Below are 16806 nucleotides of genomic sequence, written 5' to 3'. Positions count from 1 at the left end.
CACTGCACCCGGCGATGTCAGCGCTGAACAAAGGGGCAGGTTCCTTTGCAGTGCTTATGGCGACTGCCTTTAGCGGTTAATGTCCCGAAGTGGGACATTTTGGTGTATCTCTTGGACGTGCTGCAGTCTTGGAGATCGTGAAGGTCTACATCAGCCCTAAGGGCTGACGCGGAACAAGGCTGGGGGTTGGGCTTGAGTAACTGGGCCAGCTGAGGGTTGGGCCCGAGTAATTGGGCCACTCCAGTACTTGGGCCATCCAGAACAGCAGTATAACCAATATATATAAATAAACATAAAAAAATGTGTGTTATTTTGTATAATAAAGTATACAAATGCATATCATGTATAGTCCAATTTTTTTTTTTGCCTTGAAAACCGTTTAAGGAACCAGTTTTTTTGTTTTCCCCCTCCGCTCTGCTGTTTTTTTTGTTTTTTCAAATGTTGTTGGATTGAAACTATGGTTGTCGTGTCTTGTTGGATTGAGGTAGAATCATGAAGGAGCACAAATCATAGAAGGGTAGTTGCGACATTGACCTTACAGTTACATATGATTCTTACGTTAGTGGTATAGGTGAGGTGACATGTTCTCCTTGTTTTGTTTCCCAACTCCCTTGTCTTTTTCCCTTGCAAGATTGACACTTGAACTTTCCTGGTTCCTCAAGAGAATGATCTCTAACGCTCCTGCTACTACTGTCAAGTGTTCTTCACACTGCTTTGTTGAATCTCCAACCTCTTTGCTTGAAAGGTGCAAGTCCATGTACCAGCTAAAGCAAATTCACTCGCAGACAATCAAAATGGGTCTCTCTTCAGACCCCATATTTCGAAATGGTGTTATCACCTTCTGTTGTACCCAGGAATCAGGGGATGTTTACTATGCTCGTCAATTGTTTGACACAATGTCACACCCAAGTGTGTTCATTTGGAATACCATGATCAAGGGCTATTCTAGGATAAACTGTCCTGGGAATGGAGTTTCTATGTATCTACAAATGCTGGCCAATGACGTCAAGCCTGATAGTTTTACATTTCCATTCTTGTTGAAGGGATTTACCAGTGATATGGCTTTGCAGTATGGGAAAGTGTTACTTAGCCATGCAGTGAAACATGGGGTTGGTTCTAATTTGTTTGTTCAAAAGGCTTTCATACATATGTTTTCCTTGTGCGGGCTAGTGGATTTAGCTCAAAAGGTTTTTGATATGGGTGATCCATGGGAGGTGGTTTCCTGGAATGTAATGCTATCTGGGTACAACAGAGTTAAGCAATTTGAGAAATCAAAGAAGCTTTTTATTGAGATGGAGAAGAAAGAAGTATCACCCAATTCAGTTACTCTAGTTTTGATGCTTTCAGCATGCTCCAAGTTGAAGGATTTAGATGGGGGCAAGTACATTTATAAGTATATCAAAGAAGGTAATGTTGAACCTAATCTCATATTGGAAAATGCCTTAATTGATATGTTTGCAGCTTGTGGAGTAATGGATGCTGCACGAGGTGTTTTTGATGGTATGAAGACTCGAGATGTAATTTCTTGGACTTCCATTGTCACTGGGTTTGCCAATACCGGTCAAATTGACTTAGCTCAGAAGTATTTTGATCAAATGCCTGAAAGAGATTATGTTTCATGGACTGCTATGATTGATGTCTACCTTAGAATGAACCGTTTCAAAGAAGCTTTGGCTCTTTTCCGTGAGATGCAAATGTCAAATGTAAAACCTGATGAATTCACCATGGTTAGTATTCTAACAGCCTGTGCGCATCTGGGAGCACTTGAACTAGGGGAGTGGGTAAAGGCTTACATTGACAAAAACAGTATTAGAAATGATACTTTCGTTGGGAATGCTCTAATAGACATGTACTTTAAATGTGGGAATGTTGAGAAAGCAAGAAAAATATTTAAGGAAATGCATCAGAAAGACAAATTTACCTGGACAGCAATGATAGTTGGTCTTGCCATTAATGGCCATGGTGAAGAAGCCCTTACAATGTTTTCAAATATGACACAAGCTTCAGTTACACCAGATGAGATAACCTATATTGGTGTCTTGTGTGCATGTACACACGCAGGAATGGTAGAGAAAGGAAGAAAGATTTTTAGTAGCATGACCATCCAACATGGAATTAAGCCTAATGTGACACATTATGGATGCATGGTTGATCTCCTTGGTCGAGCTGGGCGTTTAAAAGAAGCCCTAGAAGTCATTAAGAAAATGCCTGTAAAACCAAATTCAATTGTTTGGGGATCGCTTCTTGGTGCTTGTAGGGTTCACAAAAATGTGGAGCTGGCAGAAATGGCAGCTAAACAAATTCTTGAGTTAGAGCCTGAAAATGGGGCTGTTTATGTCTTGTTATGTAATATATATGCTGCCTGCAAGAGATGGGAAAACTTGCGTGAAGTCAGGAAAATGATGATGGAGAGGGGAATTAAGAAAACACCAGGTTGCAGCTTGATGGAGTTGAATGGCATTGTCTATGAATTTGTTGCTGGGGACCAGTCGCATCCTCAATCTAAAGAGATATATGCAAAGTTGGAAAACATGATGCAAGACTTGATATATGCAGGGTATTCACCTGATACATCAGAGGTTTTCCTTGATATAGGGGAAGAGGATAAGGAGACTTCACTTTACAGGCATAGCGAGAAGTTGGCTATTGCCTATGCCCTTATTAGTTCAGGACCTGGAGTTACCATAAGAATAGTGAAGAACCTTAGAATGTGTGTTGATTGTCACCAAATGGCAAAGCTGGTCTCAGAGGCTTACAGTAGAGAACTAATAATTAGGGATAGAACTAGATTCCATCATTTCAGGCATGGTTCTTGTTCTTGTAATAATTTTTGGTAAAACTTTAACATATAAAAAGATCGAGAAGAATAGCTACAAGTAGCAAAGTTCTAACATACATTGAAATATACATTATAGAAATTGAAATATTTTGTATTATATTCATTTTGTTACTTGCTAAGGTCAAGAAACATGTTAATCTTGATGGAGCTGGTCTATAAAACAATAACCGAGGTTCCATTGCCAAGTTTGAAGGGCTTTAATCTTTAATACTAATGTACATAAACATGTTGTTCCACTCTTGAATTGAATTACATGCCAGATTAAGTTAAGAAATCAAAGGTAAGTGTAAAAAATAAAATAAAATTAAAGATAACCAGAATTCTTCTATTTATTATCACATAAATATTTCATGTGCAATGCAGAACCATAAATGTTGAATGTATGTGCATAAGAGCTTATTCCAGCAATTGTGATACACATTATATTTAATCTCTAAGCTTGGGAAAAACAATAGAATTTACAATTACAGCCTGAAAAATGTGAAAAAGGTTCGAAATTCAAAAAGAACATTGGTCAAGTACAGGAAGCCTGCATTGCAATTGCAAAGCTGATTGATTTAAATTTATTCTTCAAAAAGATACTTAATAAAATTCCTTAATTTATTTCCTTTTTTCATCATTTTGTTAATTTATTTTCATAGTCTATTTCTCACTTTGATTTATAAAAAAGTAATTTGTATTTAAAAATGTTTCAGGAAAGACAATTTGGAGATAAGAGAGAGCAAGAAATGAGATGAGAGAGCAAAAGTTTTTTATTTTAAATTAAAAAACAAATGATGGAGTAAAAGATATTAGTTATATGCCATGTCTTATGTGGAAAAATATGAGGACTGCGTTGAAGTAGGGACATCAACCACAATTTATGAAGCAACAAAAAATGTAGAAAAAAAAAAAAACAGTGGCTACTACTTACTAGTTTTGTTGGTTATGTTCAACTCGAACCGTTGAAGCTCTTTGTGTTGAAAACATGGCTTTTTCTGCTATGTTCTCTCCCACTCTCAACCTTGGCATTTCTTCAACTACGTACTTTTATAGAAGAAGACCATCAACCACAACCAGTGTGGTAGTAAGAGCTAGCTCCACAGAGAAGGGTGAATCCAATGACAAAGATGAACCAGCATTCAACCCTTTTGGCTTCGTCACTGATAACCCTTCAAGCCGCAGTGCTATTCAACTACCTCAAAACCCTGCTGAGGATGGCAACGTTGGACAAATGCTTTATGTAAACTTTTTTTGTTTGTGATTATTGTTTTCTTGTTTTTTTCACCTGGGGTTGTTCTTTTGAGTCTTGATATTAAGAGTTTCTTTTGTTTATGCTTTATAGTTCTGCAACTATATATGTTTGTTTGTGCAATTGTATAATGCCACAACGAATTATGTCTGATTCTGAATAGTGATGACATGATGCTATTCATTAATTTGGAGATTAGTAATAGTTTTGTGATTTGTGTGTTCCTAGAGGATAGAAGACATGGGCAAGGAATTCGGGTCATACGTTAAATCTGAGAAGTTAAGATGGTTTGTGAGGGAAACTGGTAATATTTCTTTTCTAAGAAAATACTTTCTATGTTTTCATTTTCAAGTTTAAAAAATGGTTAGAAAAATATATGCTTTTTTTTTTTTCCCTCTTTTTTTTTTGCAGGATCAGCACAAAGCAGACGAGGAACAATTGTCTTCCTTCACGGGGCACCAATGCAATCTTTTAGCTATCGAGTTGTTATGTCTCAGGTTATCTTGCTAAAGCCAATTCTGAAAGCCCTTAAACTCATTGGTAACCAATGATGATCTTTTGTTGATGCTGACTAGAAAGCCTACCTATTTGCTTAAGCAACTCAAAGCAATCTTAGAGGACTTATTGTTCCCTTCTTTCTTCAGATCATTAGCTGGCCAAAATTTGTTTCTCTAATGAATTTTAACATTTTTTGTTCTGGCTTTTATGTTGTGACTTTACCTTCATTACATGTCATGTAACATCTAATAGTTGGTGCTACATCTTTTCTGTATTTATTATTTCAATTTTTATTCTACATCTGCTCATTAGTTATTAACATTTATTTTAATTTTCTTCCTCCAAACAGTTGGCAGATGCAGGGTTCCACTGCTTTGCACCTGACTGGATAGGATTTGGTTTCAGTGACAAACCACAGCCAGGATATGGTTTTGATTACACAGGTCTTATTAGGAATGACCTTATATCATGATCAATTTTTTTCTGCAGAAACCTCAGACTTATAGATGTTGTTCTTTCAATTCTTATAGAAAAGGAGTTCCATGACGCATTGGATAAACTGCTTGAGGTGTTGGGGGTCAAATCTCCCTTTTTCCTAGTTGTTCAGGTATCTAAAGAATGAAGAATCCAACCTATGCTAGCATTTCTCGTATTGAAAGTTCATTGAATTGAGTGAAATAATGCAATACATTCACATACACATCACTGGTAGTGGTATGCACCACTTAACAGACAAGTGTATACTCTAGTTGCATTTTAAGTTTTTGTGAACTCCTTACTAAATACTAACACATGGTCACACTTCTTCTTAAGGGATTTCTTGTAGGTTCATATGGAATAACTTGGGCCCTGAAGAACTCAAGCAGGATATCAAAACTAGCAATACTAAACAGTCCGTTAACAGTTTCATCTGTCATTCCTGGACTTTTTCAGCAGCTAAGGTTTGGTTCTTATAGTACCAATGAATTCATGGCCAAAAATTCTGTACCATAGTTTCCTAAATATATTTGTTTATTTTAATCACTTGAAGAGTATAACATGAGTTCAGTAACTGAATAGTCCCTCCTCCAACTTAAGAACACCTTCCTATTGCATTAAATTAACTATAGAAATCTTTAAAAGAAGTTAAATGAGAGTGAACATGGATTCTCAGTTGCATTCTGTATAGATCTATCACCTTTGCCACACCTCTGCTATCCTGTTCTCTCTTAATGACAAGAGTCACTAAACTTTATGGATCCTGAAAATTTTAGTTTAGTCAATTTCTGTGCAGAATTACTCTCCAGAAATGTGGTCTCTGGATTCCTGCTGAACGCAATCTACATAAAGCTGATAGTTTCAGCACCCCTGATGGATTTTTGATGTGATCATATTCCTGATATATGATGTATTAGAAATGGGAGTGTGATAGTATAAGTGAATAAGTATAAGAATGTTCTATAATATTTTTAGCTATGAATTTTTGCTGTTAAATGATGAGTGGTCATAATTATGTTCTACATGTCACTAAGCAGCTTAATTTGTCTTTTAGATATGTTGGTTGTTTAATCTTGATTCTTATATTATATTAACTCCCTTGATGCCTTTTCTTTTCTTTCTAGAATTCCTCTGTATGGTGAATTTACATGCCAGAATGCTATTATTGCTGAGCGGTTTATTCAAGCAGGTAGCCCGTATGTATCCAAAAGTGTACTTTACTATTGGCCTTTAATTTTATGAGTTGAAGTTGTAACCTGCAACTTATAATATCCTTTTCTACCACACTAAAAATTTCTTGAGTAGGTTTGCAATTCAAATTAAAGTAAACAATTTAAATAGCTTAGGCATATAAATTAAAGATTTTGCATCTCTATGTTGCCCTTCCTATGTCTTACTTCAGAAACATGTTGCTCCTATACTGTAAACCTTGGCAAGTTCAAACTAGGTTTTAGCACTGTGTTAACAGTTCAGTAGTAAGGGCTAGACTTCTGATAAGTGATAAGCTATCTGCAAATGTCCTGGTCCTTCAATTAAAGCATTGATCCAAGACTTGGAAGTCATATTGCAAATTTAGAGCATGAAGCATGGAGCATAGAGCATCCATATTCATTGTTGTTTTCACTAATCCATTGGAATAAAATCTCTCCCAAATTTTCATGTTAAAGCATTAAAATAAGAATTGACAGGATATAATTACCTCCTCAGATTATAATTTTTTGGGGGGGCTTGCTCTTATAAATGCATTATTTTGCAGTTACGTTCTGAAAAATGAAAAAGCTGATGTGTACCGGCTACCTTATTTGTCAAGCGGTGGACCTGGATTTGGTTAGTGACATCATTTTGATGGCTTCAATTTTCTTCATGTATTCGTTTTCAAAATACAATTAAAAAAAAAATTGCTGATAGAACCTATATATATGTATTATGTGGAGGTATAGAGGAAAAAAATACTTGGTGCTAAATTCATATTTATGTCAATGATTTTGCAATTCTTAAATTCTCCTGTAAAGAACCATATAAAGAACTGCTTCAACCCAAAACCTTAAGGTGTTAAGTGAGGGCCTTTTTAATGGTTTATATTATTCTCTAATACACCCCCTCATACAAGAGTCCTTTGAGTTTGAAGTGTGGATATTGCACAGGCTCAATTTTTTTATTTACCTTGCGCTTATTTTAATTCCACTAGAAAGTGGGGTAGTAAGGATCGAAATCGTGACCTTGTGATCACTGAAGCTATGATACCATATAAAGAACCACTTCAACCCAAAATCTGAAGGTGTTAGGTGAGAGCATTTTTAATGGTTTATATTATTCTCTAACAGCCGGTGTCCATGAAAACATATTTGATATATTCAGTTCAGTTTCTAGTTTATGTAATGAATGCTAGTAAAAATATTCACGACAAATTTATGTAATGAATGCTAGTAAAAATAATTTTGCTGACTTTGTAATAATCAAGTTTCTGATGTTGGGTTTCAGCTCTACTTGAAGCTGCGAGAAAAGCTAATTTCAGAGGTACTTTCAGTGAAATAGCGGAAGGATTTGCAACTGAGAGGTATATTTATTGAATTTGAGGCTTCAAAAGTTCATGATTTTTTATTTTTTTTTAATTGATAAGCTAAGCTTAAAGGGGGCGAACCAGAACAGTGGTAAAACTATTCTTTCATGACCGAATGGTCATGGATTCGTTGCAATTATGCAAGGGTAAGGCCGCGTATAAGGATTACCTCCACCTCACAATCGCTAGTCGGGTTTAACGGGGAGTGGTTTAAATTGATAAGCTGAGCTTGATAGATAAGGCTGGGGAACACAACACTTAAATGGCAATAGTGACCCTTACCCGATAATGAAGTTTACTGTTAGTTTAAGTTTGGAAGTTGGAATATTTTTAATATAAGTAGCATATACAGTATATTTCACCTCTTACTGAATCCATTTCCAGTATTATTTTTTTAATCTATTCGAGATGAAGTCTTGTTTTAAAGATTTGATATTTATTAGTTATGAAGCAAAATAATGTATATGATGTTCCTGTTCCTCAATCCTTGGTTTCCTTCCCTGGTACAATCCTGCATCTGTTCCTGCTGTTACTAATACTAACTTAATAGGCTTGGTTGCATAAAGCTTTTGCAACATGAATTTTGATTAGTAGAATAAACATACTTTCCATCATTTTTTATGCCATGAATTCAGTGTTCAATGTGCAACTCCAATTTATGGGAAGGGGATAGAAAATCAAAATCCTACCTTGAACCTGAATTGATAAATGTTGTTTTGAATTTTGTATTTCAGATGGGACAAACCAGTAATACTTGCTTGGGGATTATCAGACAAGTACTTGCCCCAATCTGTGGCAGAAGAATTTCAGAAAGGAAATCCAGCACACATCAAGCTTAAATTGGTAGAAGGAGCTGGCCATATGCCACAAGAGGACTGGTGAGTAACTTCAACATAGGTAGCATTATTTAAGTGCATAGAAGAATGTTTCATCCAACCTCTTATAAAATTTTACCCTTTGTACTTTCTGACAGGCCTGAGAAAGTTGTTGATGCTTTGAGAATGTTCTTCTGATTTCAACAACTAACTGACCCTACAATCATCCAAATGCTTATTTGATTCGAAGGGCATTCCTTAGTTTTTCCTTACATTTTAAATTTAGTATGTCTTACATTTTTTTTACAATGGTCAACTAATAAAATTCTAGCTTTGTTGAAATGAATATGTTCTCCATTTAGCAGAAATGACCACTATTATTGTCCTTTATTTCATTAAAAAATAATAATCAGGAAATGTATAAACAAACACAAGTTGTAGACAAGTGAAGATGCCAGTCTTATCTTTCTATTTCATTATAGAAGTTATGAGATGAGATAGAAGTAATGCTCCTGCCAATCAAACCAAACATTCTACCATCCATTTCCACACTTTCCATTTTCATCAAAGAATCAGATGACATTGAACGTTGGTTGCAGGGTAATGGTTGCGATGATAATTTAATGTGGCAAGAACTTGGTGAAAGAAAGGTAACACAAGAAAATAAAAATGAAAGGAAGGTAGCACAAGAAAAGAAGAAATAAAAGATAAATTAATATTTCTTTCACTTCCTTACGTCACCTAGTGTTAAAGATTATGGAGACATGCCAATTAATCAATTACTTTTTTTTATAGTATTTTTTATTATAATTTTAACCTATCAATCAATCAACTGTTGGTTGGTTCACTGTATTCAATTAAAATATAAACAAAATAAGGAGATATTAAATCTTTTAATAGTTTCTTTTTTTGTAAAAATCTTAATAATTTTATTATTAAGTGATTAGTGATACATGTAATATTTTTTATGATTTAATTTTAATATATTATTAGAGTAAAACTTACGTGTACTATTATCCAATTATTTTTTTTCAAGTGATTACGGAAATTTGATATTTGCAATATTTATTTAGAAAATATAATTCTTTGAATGATGTATCAACACCTCATCGATTAATAATGTAAAAACTTTTACGTTTACAGTGGGTCAAATTTAAATTCTATATTTAACACTTGCATGCATAATTCCATAATATGAGAAGAAGAAGAAAAAAAAACAATCCGAGACAGTCTTTAGATATTCATGAAAAGACATCATAAGAAAAGGGGTTAATCTATAAAGTCAATGAAAGGTTTTCGTAAACGATAGAGCGAGGAAAAAAAAAGGGAGAAAAGCTAATGAAAAATATGGTGTCCGTATCTATTATAATTAAGAAGTAGGATATCTATATTATCACTTTTTTTTTATTATCATCTATTATAATTATATATTCTGGAAAATTTATAGTTATAATATTAAAATTATTATTTTTTCTTTTTTTAGAAACTTTTCACAGAAAAGATATTAATCTAATAATAATTAAAAAGGTAATGAATTCATAATGCGAAAAAAGTGGTAATATGAGGATAAGATAAAGGAACCAAAATAACAGATATTGGTTCTCATGCTCGTGTTCAGGACACAGCGATTGTGAAGTATATCTCTCCCACTTCGGAGTGCATTCCTTTTGTGATGAATGATGTGGTGGGCGTGTGTTGCCTCAGAACCTATAGCTATAGCTAGTTTTGTTTTTTTATCTATTGTACATGTTTTCTTTTGTTCCCTATTATAAAAAATAAAAATAAAAAATCTCTTACTTTTCTATAAATTATAAGTGAGAGTGGGAGACACCCTAGAGAAAAAGGAGGTGGCTATAACGTTTTATAGTTGGTATTGGCATGGCAATTTGTATCAACACGTCGTCTTCATATTGACCTCAAGATTGGAAATGAAAATGAATATATTTGATACCAACACAATATGAATTAAGATTTATGTCAAAAAAATTTAATACAAATTGTTTATTTTGAATGACTTGTCAACCTAAAGTGAGCTATTTAATTTGTAAGTTAACATTAAAATTGTGTTGACACAATACGAATAATTTAAAAAAAAAAATTAAAGTAGTTGAATATTTTATTTGCAGGTTAATACATAAAATGATATAATTTTTTTGGTTAATTTTTGTTATTAGAACACGATATAAATTTAAAAATTGAGTCGATGCGAACATGAATTTATCGTGTCTTATTAAAAATTGATGCCTGGTTTGCTATTATCTAGCATGCCTGGAAAATATGAGAAAAATTTTCAAAAGAAAATCTAGTCAATATATTAAACTAATGGTAAAGAAAAAATATTGACGAATTTTTCAGTAAAGTAAAAAATTTTAGTTACAAGTTATAATTAAACTTACCCACTCAGTTAATCAATGATTCTATTTCATAAAAATGGAAAGTAAAATTCAAATTTAGTTCTTGCCGTAACAGAAAAAAAAAAAAAAAAAAATTGGCCCGACACTAGTAGCGCCACAATCATAAAAAGAGAGGGAGAGAGAAAGGACGGAGGTATATAGCGCTATAATGGCGCCGGTAACGCGTAACGTGGTAACTATGGAGACATCATGCAAGCCCAAATTACTAGATTTTTATCTAAGTAATCGTTATTTAGAGGTGTGTATTGGATTGAGATTTCAAAGAATTTTAATGAATTATTTCTGGACAAAAAAATCCATTGATATTCAATTAGAATTTTAGATGATTGAAAAAAGTCACGTGATATTCGATTAGGATTTTAAAAGATTATTTTAGAGTCTGTCCAAATCCGTTGGTATTCAATCAGGATTTTAAACAAAGAAAAAATAATCTTGTGGTATTCAAAAATCTGATGATTTTAATGGACTTTTTTATTGGTGTGAATTTCTTGAGACTTTTTAGTGAGAAATATAAATATGATGCTTCTCTCACAATCTCATCCTAATTCCTAGGATTTCTTGATATTTTCTATTGCAGTGTCTTTTTCTTCCTTTTGACCTTGACCCACTTGAAATCAGATTTCGCAACGGAAGCTTCGTCAAAGCTCAAAAACAATATAATTTTGAGCGATTTTTATCACAAAACAACCCCGAAACAACAAACCAACAAAATTTAATATAATCTATCTCAAAAACAACAGATTTCTTAGTGATTTTTAATAGCTTTTGAAAGTTTAAAAAATAATTTTTCAAGATATAGGTCGCAATTTTTCTTGGCACAAGAATGTATGATTTTGTATTATGATTTTGTATTAAAAGCAATATAAAACAGTGGGAAAACAACAGGGGAACTAAAACCCTCAAATCAATTTTCGTTTTACATCAATGTAACAATATCAATTTAAAGAAAAATTGAAACTTTCATAATATGAACCTTATATTTCGTAACAATATATTCAAGAACAAAATTTCTTCGCTGTAGGAAACGATTTAAAACAATTTTTGTGTCAATAGATAATTAAAAACTTGTTTTTTAAAAGCCCCAAAGCAATTTAAGATTTCAATTGAAAATAATTTGAGAAATTTTTTAAACTTTCATGTAATAAAATTCAGAAATTCAGATTCAAAATTTTCTTAGAATACTCAATGAAAACATGTACATGATATATGGTTAGAAAACTCTCACAAAGCATGCCAAAAAAAAAAAAAAAAAACTCTCACCCCATAGAACAAAAACCTCAACGTTTCCAAGATTAATTACAAAAAATTTCAAACGAAATTTTATCATTAACTTTAGGTTTTATATCCAAATTTAGAATTACTTTAATAAATAAACAAAATTGGGTCTTATAGTCATATATGCATAGCTTTGTTACCAAATGAAGAAGATAATTTTCAACACATTGGTCAAATCCAAGAGCAGAAACGAGAAAATGATAATGCGTGGAGGACTAGTATAGCTTTAGATATGTGGAGAGCCGTTGCTTAATAATTTTGAATGTTTGTTAAAAACTATATTATGTTTTACTCATTAAGAAAAACATATTAGTTTTTACTTTATTTTATTAGTATCATTGTATTTTTTGTTATTTTTTTATTGACTCTTGTAATTTTAAATGTTTGTTAAAAAAATTCATATGATTTTTTAAAATTTTATAAATCCATATTGTCTTTTTAAATCTTATAAATTATATTAAAATTCTTTAAAATCTAATCTTATTAAATTTTGATTGCAAATTTTTTTTTAAAAAAAAAGTCTTTAAAGTCATGGTAAACGTCCAATAGAGACCGACAAAGGTTTGGGTGTGTTTGTATGTAGAACCCACAAATGACTGGGTAGAACCCACAAAGTTTGTGTATGTCTGCATGAAGAACCCACAAAAATCTGAGCTTATATTTATTATTCATGATATTATTTTCTTATTACAAACATATTTGAGAGAATGATATTTTTCACTAAAGTGACTAGATTGGTTACAGTTCAAAAATCTCAATATTATTGATATTTATCTTACGTGTGTTTGTTTTTGTGCTAACTTTTCCAGAAAGTAAGCATGACAATATGTGTAGCATTGGAGTAGGATAAATCACTGATTAAAATCTTTGAAAATTGCACGGAGTTCAGTGGATTATGATGTGTTTCAGATATAATAAAAAACTTGATTTTTGTATAATTTTAAGAATATTTTATCTTATATGTTATTTTATATCTGCGGCACTAGAATCTCATTAGAATTCTTATTTTAAATAAGATTTAAAAATTAATATGGTATCTTGTAGGATTTTACAACCATATTTTATAAGTTTTTAACGAGATACACGGCATGCTCTCTCACACATTAGAAACACGTGATCTGCCTTGTCATTTTCTTTTCCTGGGAAAACAGAAAGACAAGTCAAAAAATTGACTAATAATTTAATTTACCTTTCACCAGCACGATGTTCTCATACTAACAAAGAGTGAATTTTGGCTAATTGGTAAAAAGAAACTAAAAAACGGATATTAATATTTATAATTACTTAATTAGTATAGACAGGTTATATAGTGTCACAACAATTAGAAAATATTTTTCTGGTACAATAAAAAAAAAAAATGGGATGTTATTGTTATCTAACACAAGGCACAAACATAAACCTATGAGGTAGGAGGTGTTGCACTTCCAATAGAGACATGTTTGAGCGTTTACCGAAAGAAAAAAAACGACACATGTTTGAGCTCGTGTTACTCCCATTTTGCCAAAAAGTCACCAGCAAAAGTGGGGCAAAGGTTGAAAGAAATATTAAGAGAAATGCTAACAAAGTAAAGTAGTCAATTGTATCTCATTTAATGCATAAAGTACCTTGACAAATATATGATTTAGGTTATTTTATATTTTTTTAATTAACTTGAATAAAATTAATTATTCAAAATAATATATGCAGTGAAAGTGTAGTTGTCGAAATTTATATATGTTTAGTTGTTTATTTGACATATATAATAGGAATTTTTTAATTGTTTATTTCTTATTTGTTTCTGTTTGACAGTACGTTTTTCGAATACATTTTCGTTGATTAATAATTTGGACGGTAATCGTTTTTTTTTTTTTTTTGGAAACATTTGGACGGTAATCGTTGAAGTCAAATGAACCTTAATTACTATGAGTAGCATCACTATCAGACTTGACTGTGAAGTTGAGGTTAACGCTTCGTTTGGTATGTCATTTAACGCCGAAATAATGATTGAGGGGATGATGTTTTAATACACTTCTCATTTTTCTAATTTTAATGGTATTTTTTTATTTATTTTGTAAAAAAGATAACTTTTTTATTAATTAATCTATTATTTAATCATATTTTTAAAATGAATTTATTTCCAAATCTCTTCTTTTATCCCATAGTATAATCCAGTGCAATTAAATTCGATCCAGGCATCGATCCGGTCGAGATACTGGGTTACTAGTCGGACCGGTGGGTCACTGGTTGGACCAGTTGACCCGGATATATATATAGATATATAAAAATATATATAAATACGAACATATAAATTCAATTATATCATTCATATCTAAAATGAATTAAACAAGGTTCATTAAATAAATCCAAAAACAAGAAGCATAAATAAATAAAAATGCATGTTATTACTATGTCAATTTAAATTGCAACTCAGAATCCCCATAAACATACCTCTCAATGACATTGAACTCATATTTTTTTAAATTCAACTACATTAAAATGACATGTTATATTTTCTTAATTTATTATTTTACAAATTGCTTCAGTATTAGAAGATAAAATTTGAGATCATTGTAGAAGAGTATACTAGCAAATAAAATTACAAAATATTTTAAAATGAGTTCTACATTTTTTTTGACAAGATGAAACAATTTTGGTTCTTTGGTTTTTTTTTTTTAATGCATGACCCGACCGGGTCACTGGGTCACCTAGTTTGGCCGATTTTGTTCGAGTTTTGACTGGATTTGAACGGATCGATACATGATCGGTCCAATGCTTAACCCGAACCGATCTGATGACCGATTCACCGAGTTCCGGATCGACTCAGCCGGGTCGGGCCGGGTTTTACAACTATGGTATAATCCTTCATTTGCTTCTGATTTTTTTTTTCTCTAAATTACTTCTATTTAGTTCATTTTTCATGCTGGTTTAGTTTTCTAAAAATAATTAAGGCTTTAATATTTATAATGTAGAGAAGTTATCTATATTCATTCTCAAAATGGTATCGTTTTGGGTTGAAAGATTAAAAAATTGTAATGAAAAAGACTATTATAACCCTGAAATAAATTATAATTACAAAAATATCTTATTTTTGTCCTAAAATGACATCATTTCAGGCTCAATGTAAATAACTTATCTACATTAACTGTAGAAAAATGAACCCAATAATTAAACCAAATTTTAGGACATAAACATGAATGTTCTTGGAAAAGCGACGAACAGTTCCAGTGTGTAATAAAAGAAGAATTTCGCAAATAAAATTATTTTAAAAATGGAAACAATAATAAGATAATTGATAAAAATAACTTTTTAAAAATTTAAATAAGGATAAATTTAAAAAAAAAGACTTGAAAGTAAAGTGTTTAAATAAATATATCGGAATGTTAATAAATCCACCCTAAAGTGAAACATTTTAATAACATTAATCTTATATTTTTTGTTCTCTCTTTTAACATAAAAAAGTTATTTTTGTAAATCTTATCATTTATTTTATTTTTTTGTTCAAACGCCTTTTTTTTTAGTCAAATCAAATTAAAGAAAAATCTCTTTCTTTTTTTATCTTTATAGTGTATTTATATAATGTAATCGTGTTCAGTGAGAAAGTCTCTTAATTCTAATGTTTTTTTTTTCTTTAGTCTTGATTTATTTACTAACAATTAAGATTAGCATATTAAATGAAACTTAAGAGAATTTATGGGCATTATTTATCTTTCCATGTTTTCTTATAGTGTATCTTTTTTCTTTCGACTAAAGGACACCAAACATAGGCGGGAGCACAACCGAGTGACTAAGAGCATGTTTGACACTTTTCTTTTTCTAAACTAAAAGTTATTTTTAAGTTAATGTTTAAAAAATAAAAATAAAAAATAAAAAAAAAAGTTATTTAATAATTATATAAAGGTATTTTGATGGTTCTGAAGAAAGAAAAATAAAATAATTTATTATTAGAATAAATTATTATGATAAAGAATAAAAATTACAAATACAAGTTTAGAATGACGGTGTAATTCTAAAATTAATATGAGAGTCAAAAAAGCTAGCACACATCTTAAAAAAAAAAACTTCTCTCTCGAGAGTTTTTAATTTTTTTCTTTATAGTTAAAAGAAAATTATAATAAGAACTTTTATAAAAATATATTTGACTAATATTTTACTTTTAAGAAGAAGAAAAAAAATAAAAAAATACGAAATGCAAAACTTTTACTAAATAGAAAATACAAGTACTAGCAATTGGGAAGAAGATGACAAGGTTGGGCTAGTTGTGGGTTCAATAATGGGACTTCGGCCCTGAGATTCTTGTGTTTTTCCCTAACAAACAAATCAACGGTCCATTATTACTCCTCACTGGAGGAACAATTGAAGGTCCAAACATATGATAAAACAGAAATCCATCTGCCACTCATTTCTCTGCCACGTGGAAAACAATCAACGGTCAGCTTCCCCCAACAACTTTCCTGTTTTGTCTTTTGCTTCAGCCTAAGTGCATGGGTCGCTCTTGCATCCTTATAAGTCTCTTCACATGGTTCCACTCACACACACAGAGAGAGAGAGAGAGAGAGAGAGAGAGAGAGAGAGAGAGAGAGAGAGTGTGTGTGTGTAAGTGTGTGTGTGTGTGTTATCAGCTTATTAGCAACAAGGTGAGGCCAGGATTGCTCTCAAATCTTGAAAAAGGTTAAAACTTGAAGAGACCCTTATCCCTATCTTCTTCAATACACAATTTA

General features: G+C 31.7%; 2 protein-coding genes across 2 annotated transcripts; both read left to right on the top strand.

Annotated features, from left to right (window-relative positions):
• Positions 1-665: 665 nt before the first annotated feature.
• Positions 666-2837, top strand: LOC133286613 (putative pentatricopeptide repeat-containing protein At3g15930). Its single transcript, XM_061484046.1, has one exon. The coding sequence runs from the start codon at positions 666-668 to the stop codon at positions 2835-2837; it is 2172 nt and encodes a 723-aa protein (XP_061340030.1).
• Positions 2838-3746: 909 nt separating this feature from the next.
• Positions 3747-8872, top strand: LOC133286639 (uncharacterized). The gene is made up of 11 exons (XM_061484076.1): positions 3747-4061; positions 4299-4374; positions 4482-4567; positions 4918-5011; positions 5099-5175; positions 5382-5509; positions 6170-6241; positions 6802-6872; positions 7527-7602; positions 8340-8483; positions 8579-8872. Exons 1-11 carry the CDS (start codon positions 3807-3809, stop codon positions 8616-8618), a joined length of 1119 nt encoding a protein of 372 aa, XP_061340060.1. The 5' UTR covers positions 3747-3806; the 3' UTR covers positions 8619-8872.
• Positions 8873-16806: the final 7934 nt, after the last annotated feature.

This window comes from Gastrolobium bilobum, unplaced genomic scaffold (genome assembly GCF_033153095.1).
Source record: "Gastrolobium bilobum isolate Gb01-03AN ecotype WA unplaced genomic scaffold, APGP_CSIRO_Gbil_v1 utg5155, whole genome shotgun sequence".
NCBI classification, from domain to species: Eukaryota; Viridiplantae; Streptophyta; class Magnoliopsida; order Fabales; family Fabaceae; genus Gastrolobium; species Gastrolobium bilobum.
The sequence above is the reverse complement of the archived record's forward strand: the minus strand, read 5'-3'. Positions and strand labels throughout refer to the sequence as shown.

Excerpts from the sequence above, each read along its gene's own strand:
- LOC133286613 (XM_061484046.1), top strand. The coding sequence starts at position 666 with ATGATCTCTAACGCTCCTGCTACTACTGTCAAGTGTTCTTCACACTGC.
- LOC133286639 (XM_061484076.1), top strand. The coding sequence starts at position 3,807 with ATGGCTTTTTCTGCTATGTTCTCTCCCACTCTCAACCTTGGCATTTCT. Across the intron at positions 6,242-6,801 it reads TTTATTCAAGCAGGTAGCCC|TTACGTTCTGAAAAATGAAA; the intron begins GTATGTATCCAA and ends ATTATTTTGCAG. Across the intron at positions 6,873-7,526 it reads AAGCGGTGGACCTGGATTTG|CTCTACTTGAAGCTGCGAGA; the intron begins GTTAGTGACATC and ends GTTGGGTTTCAG.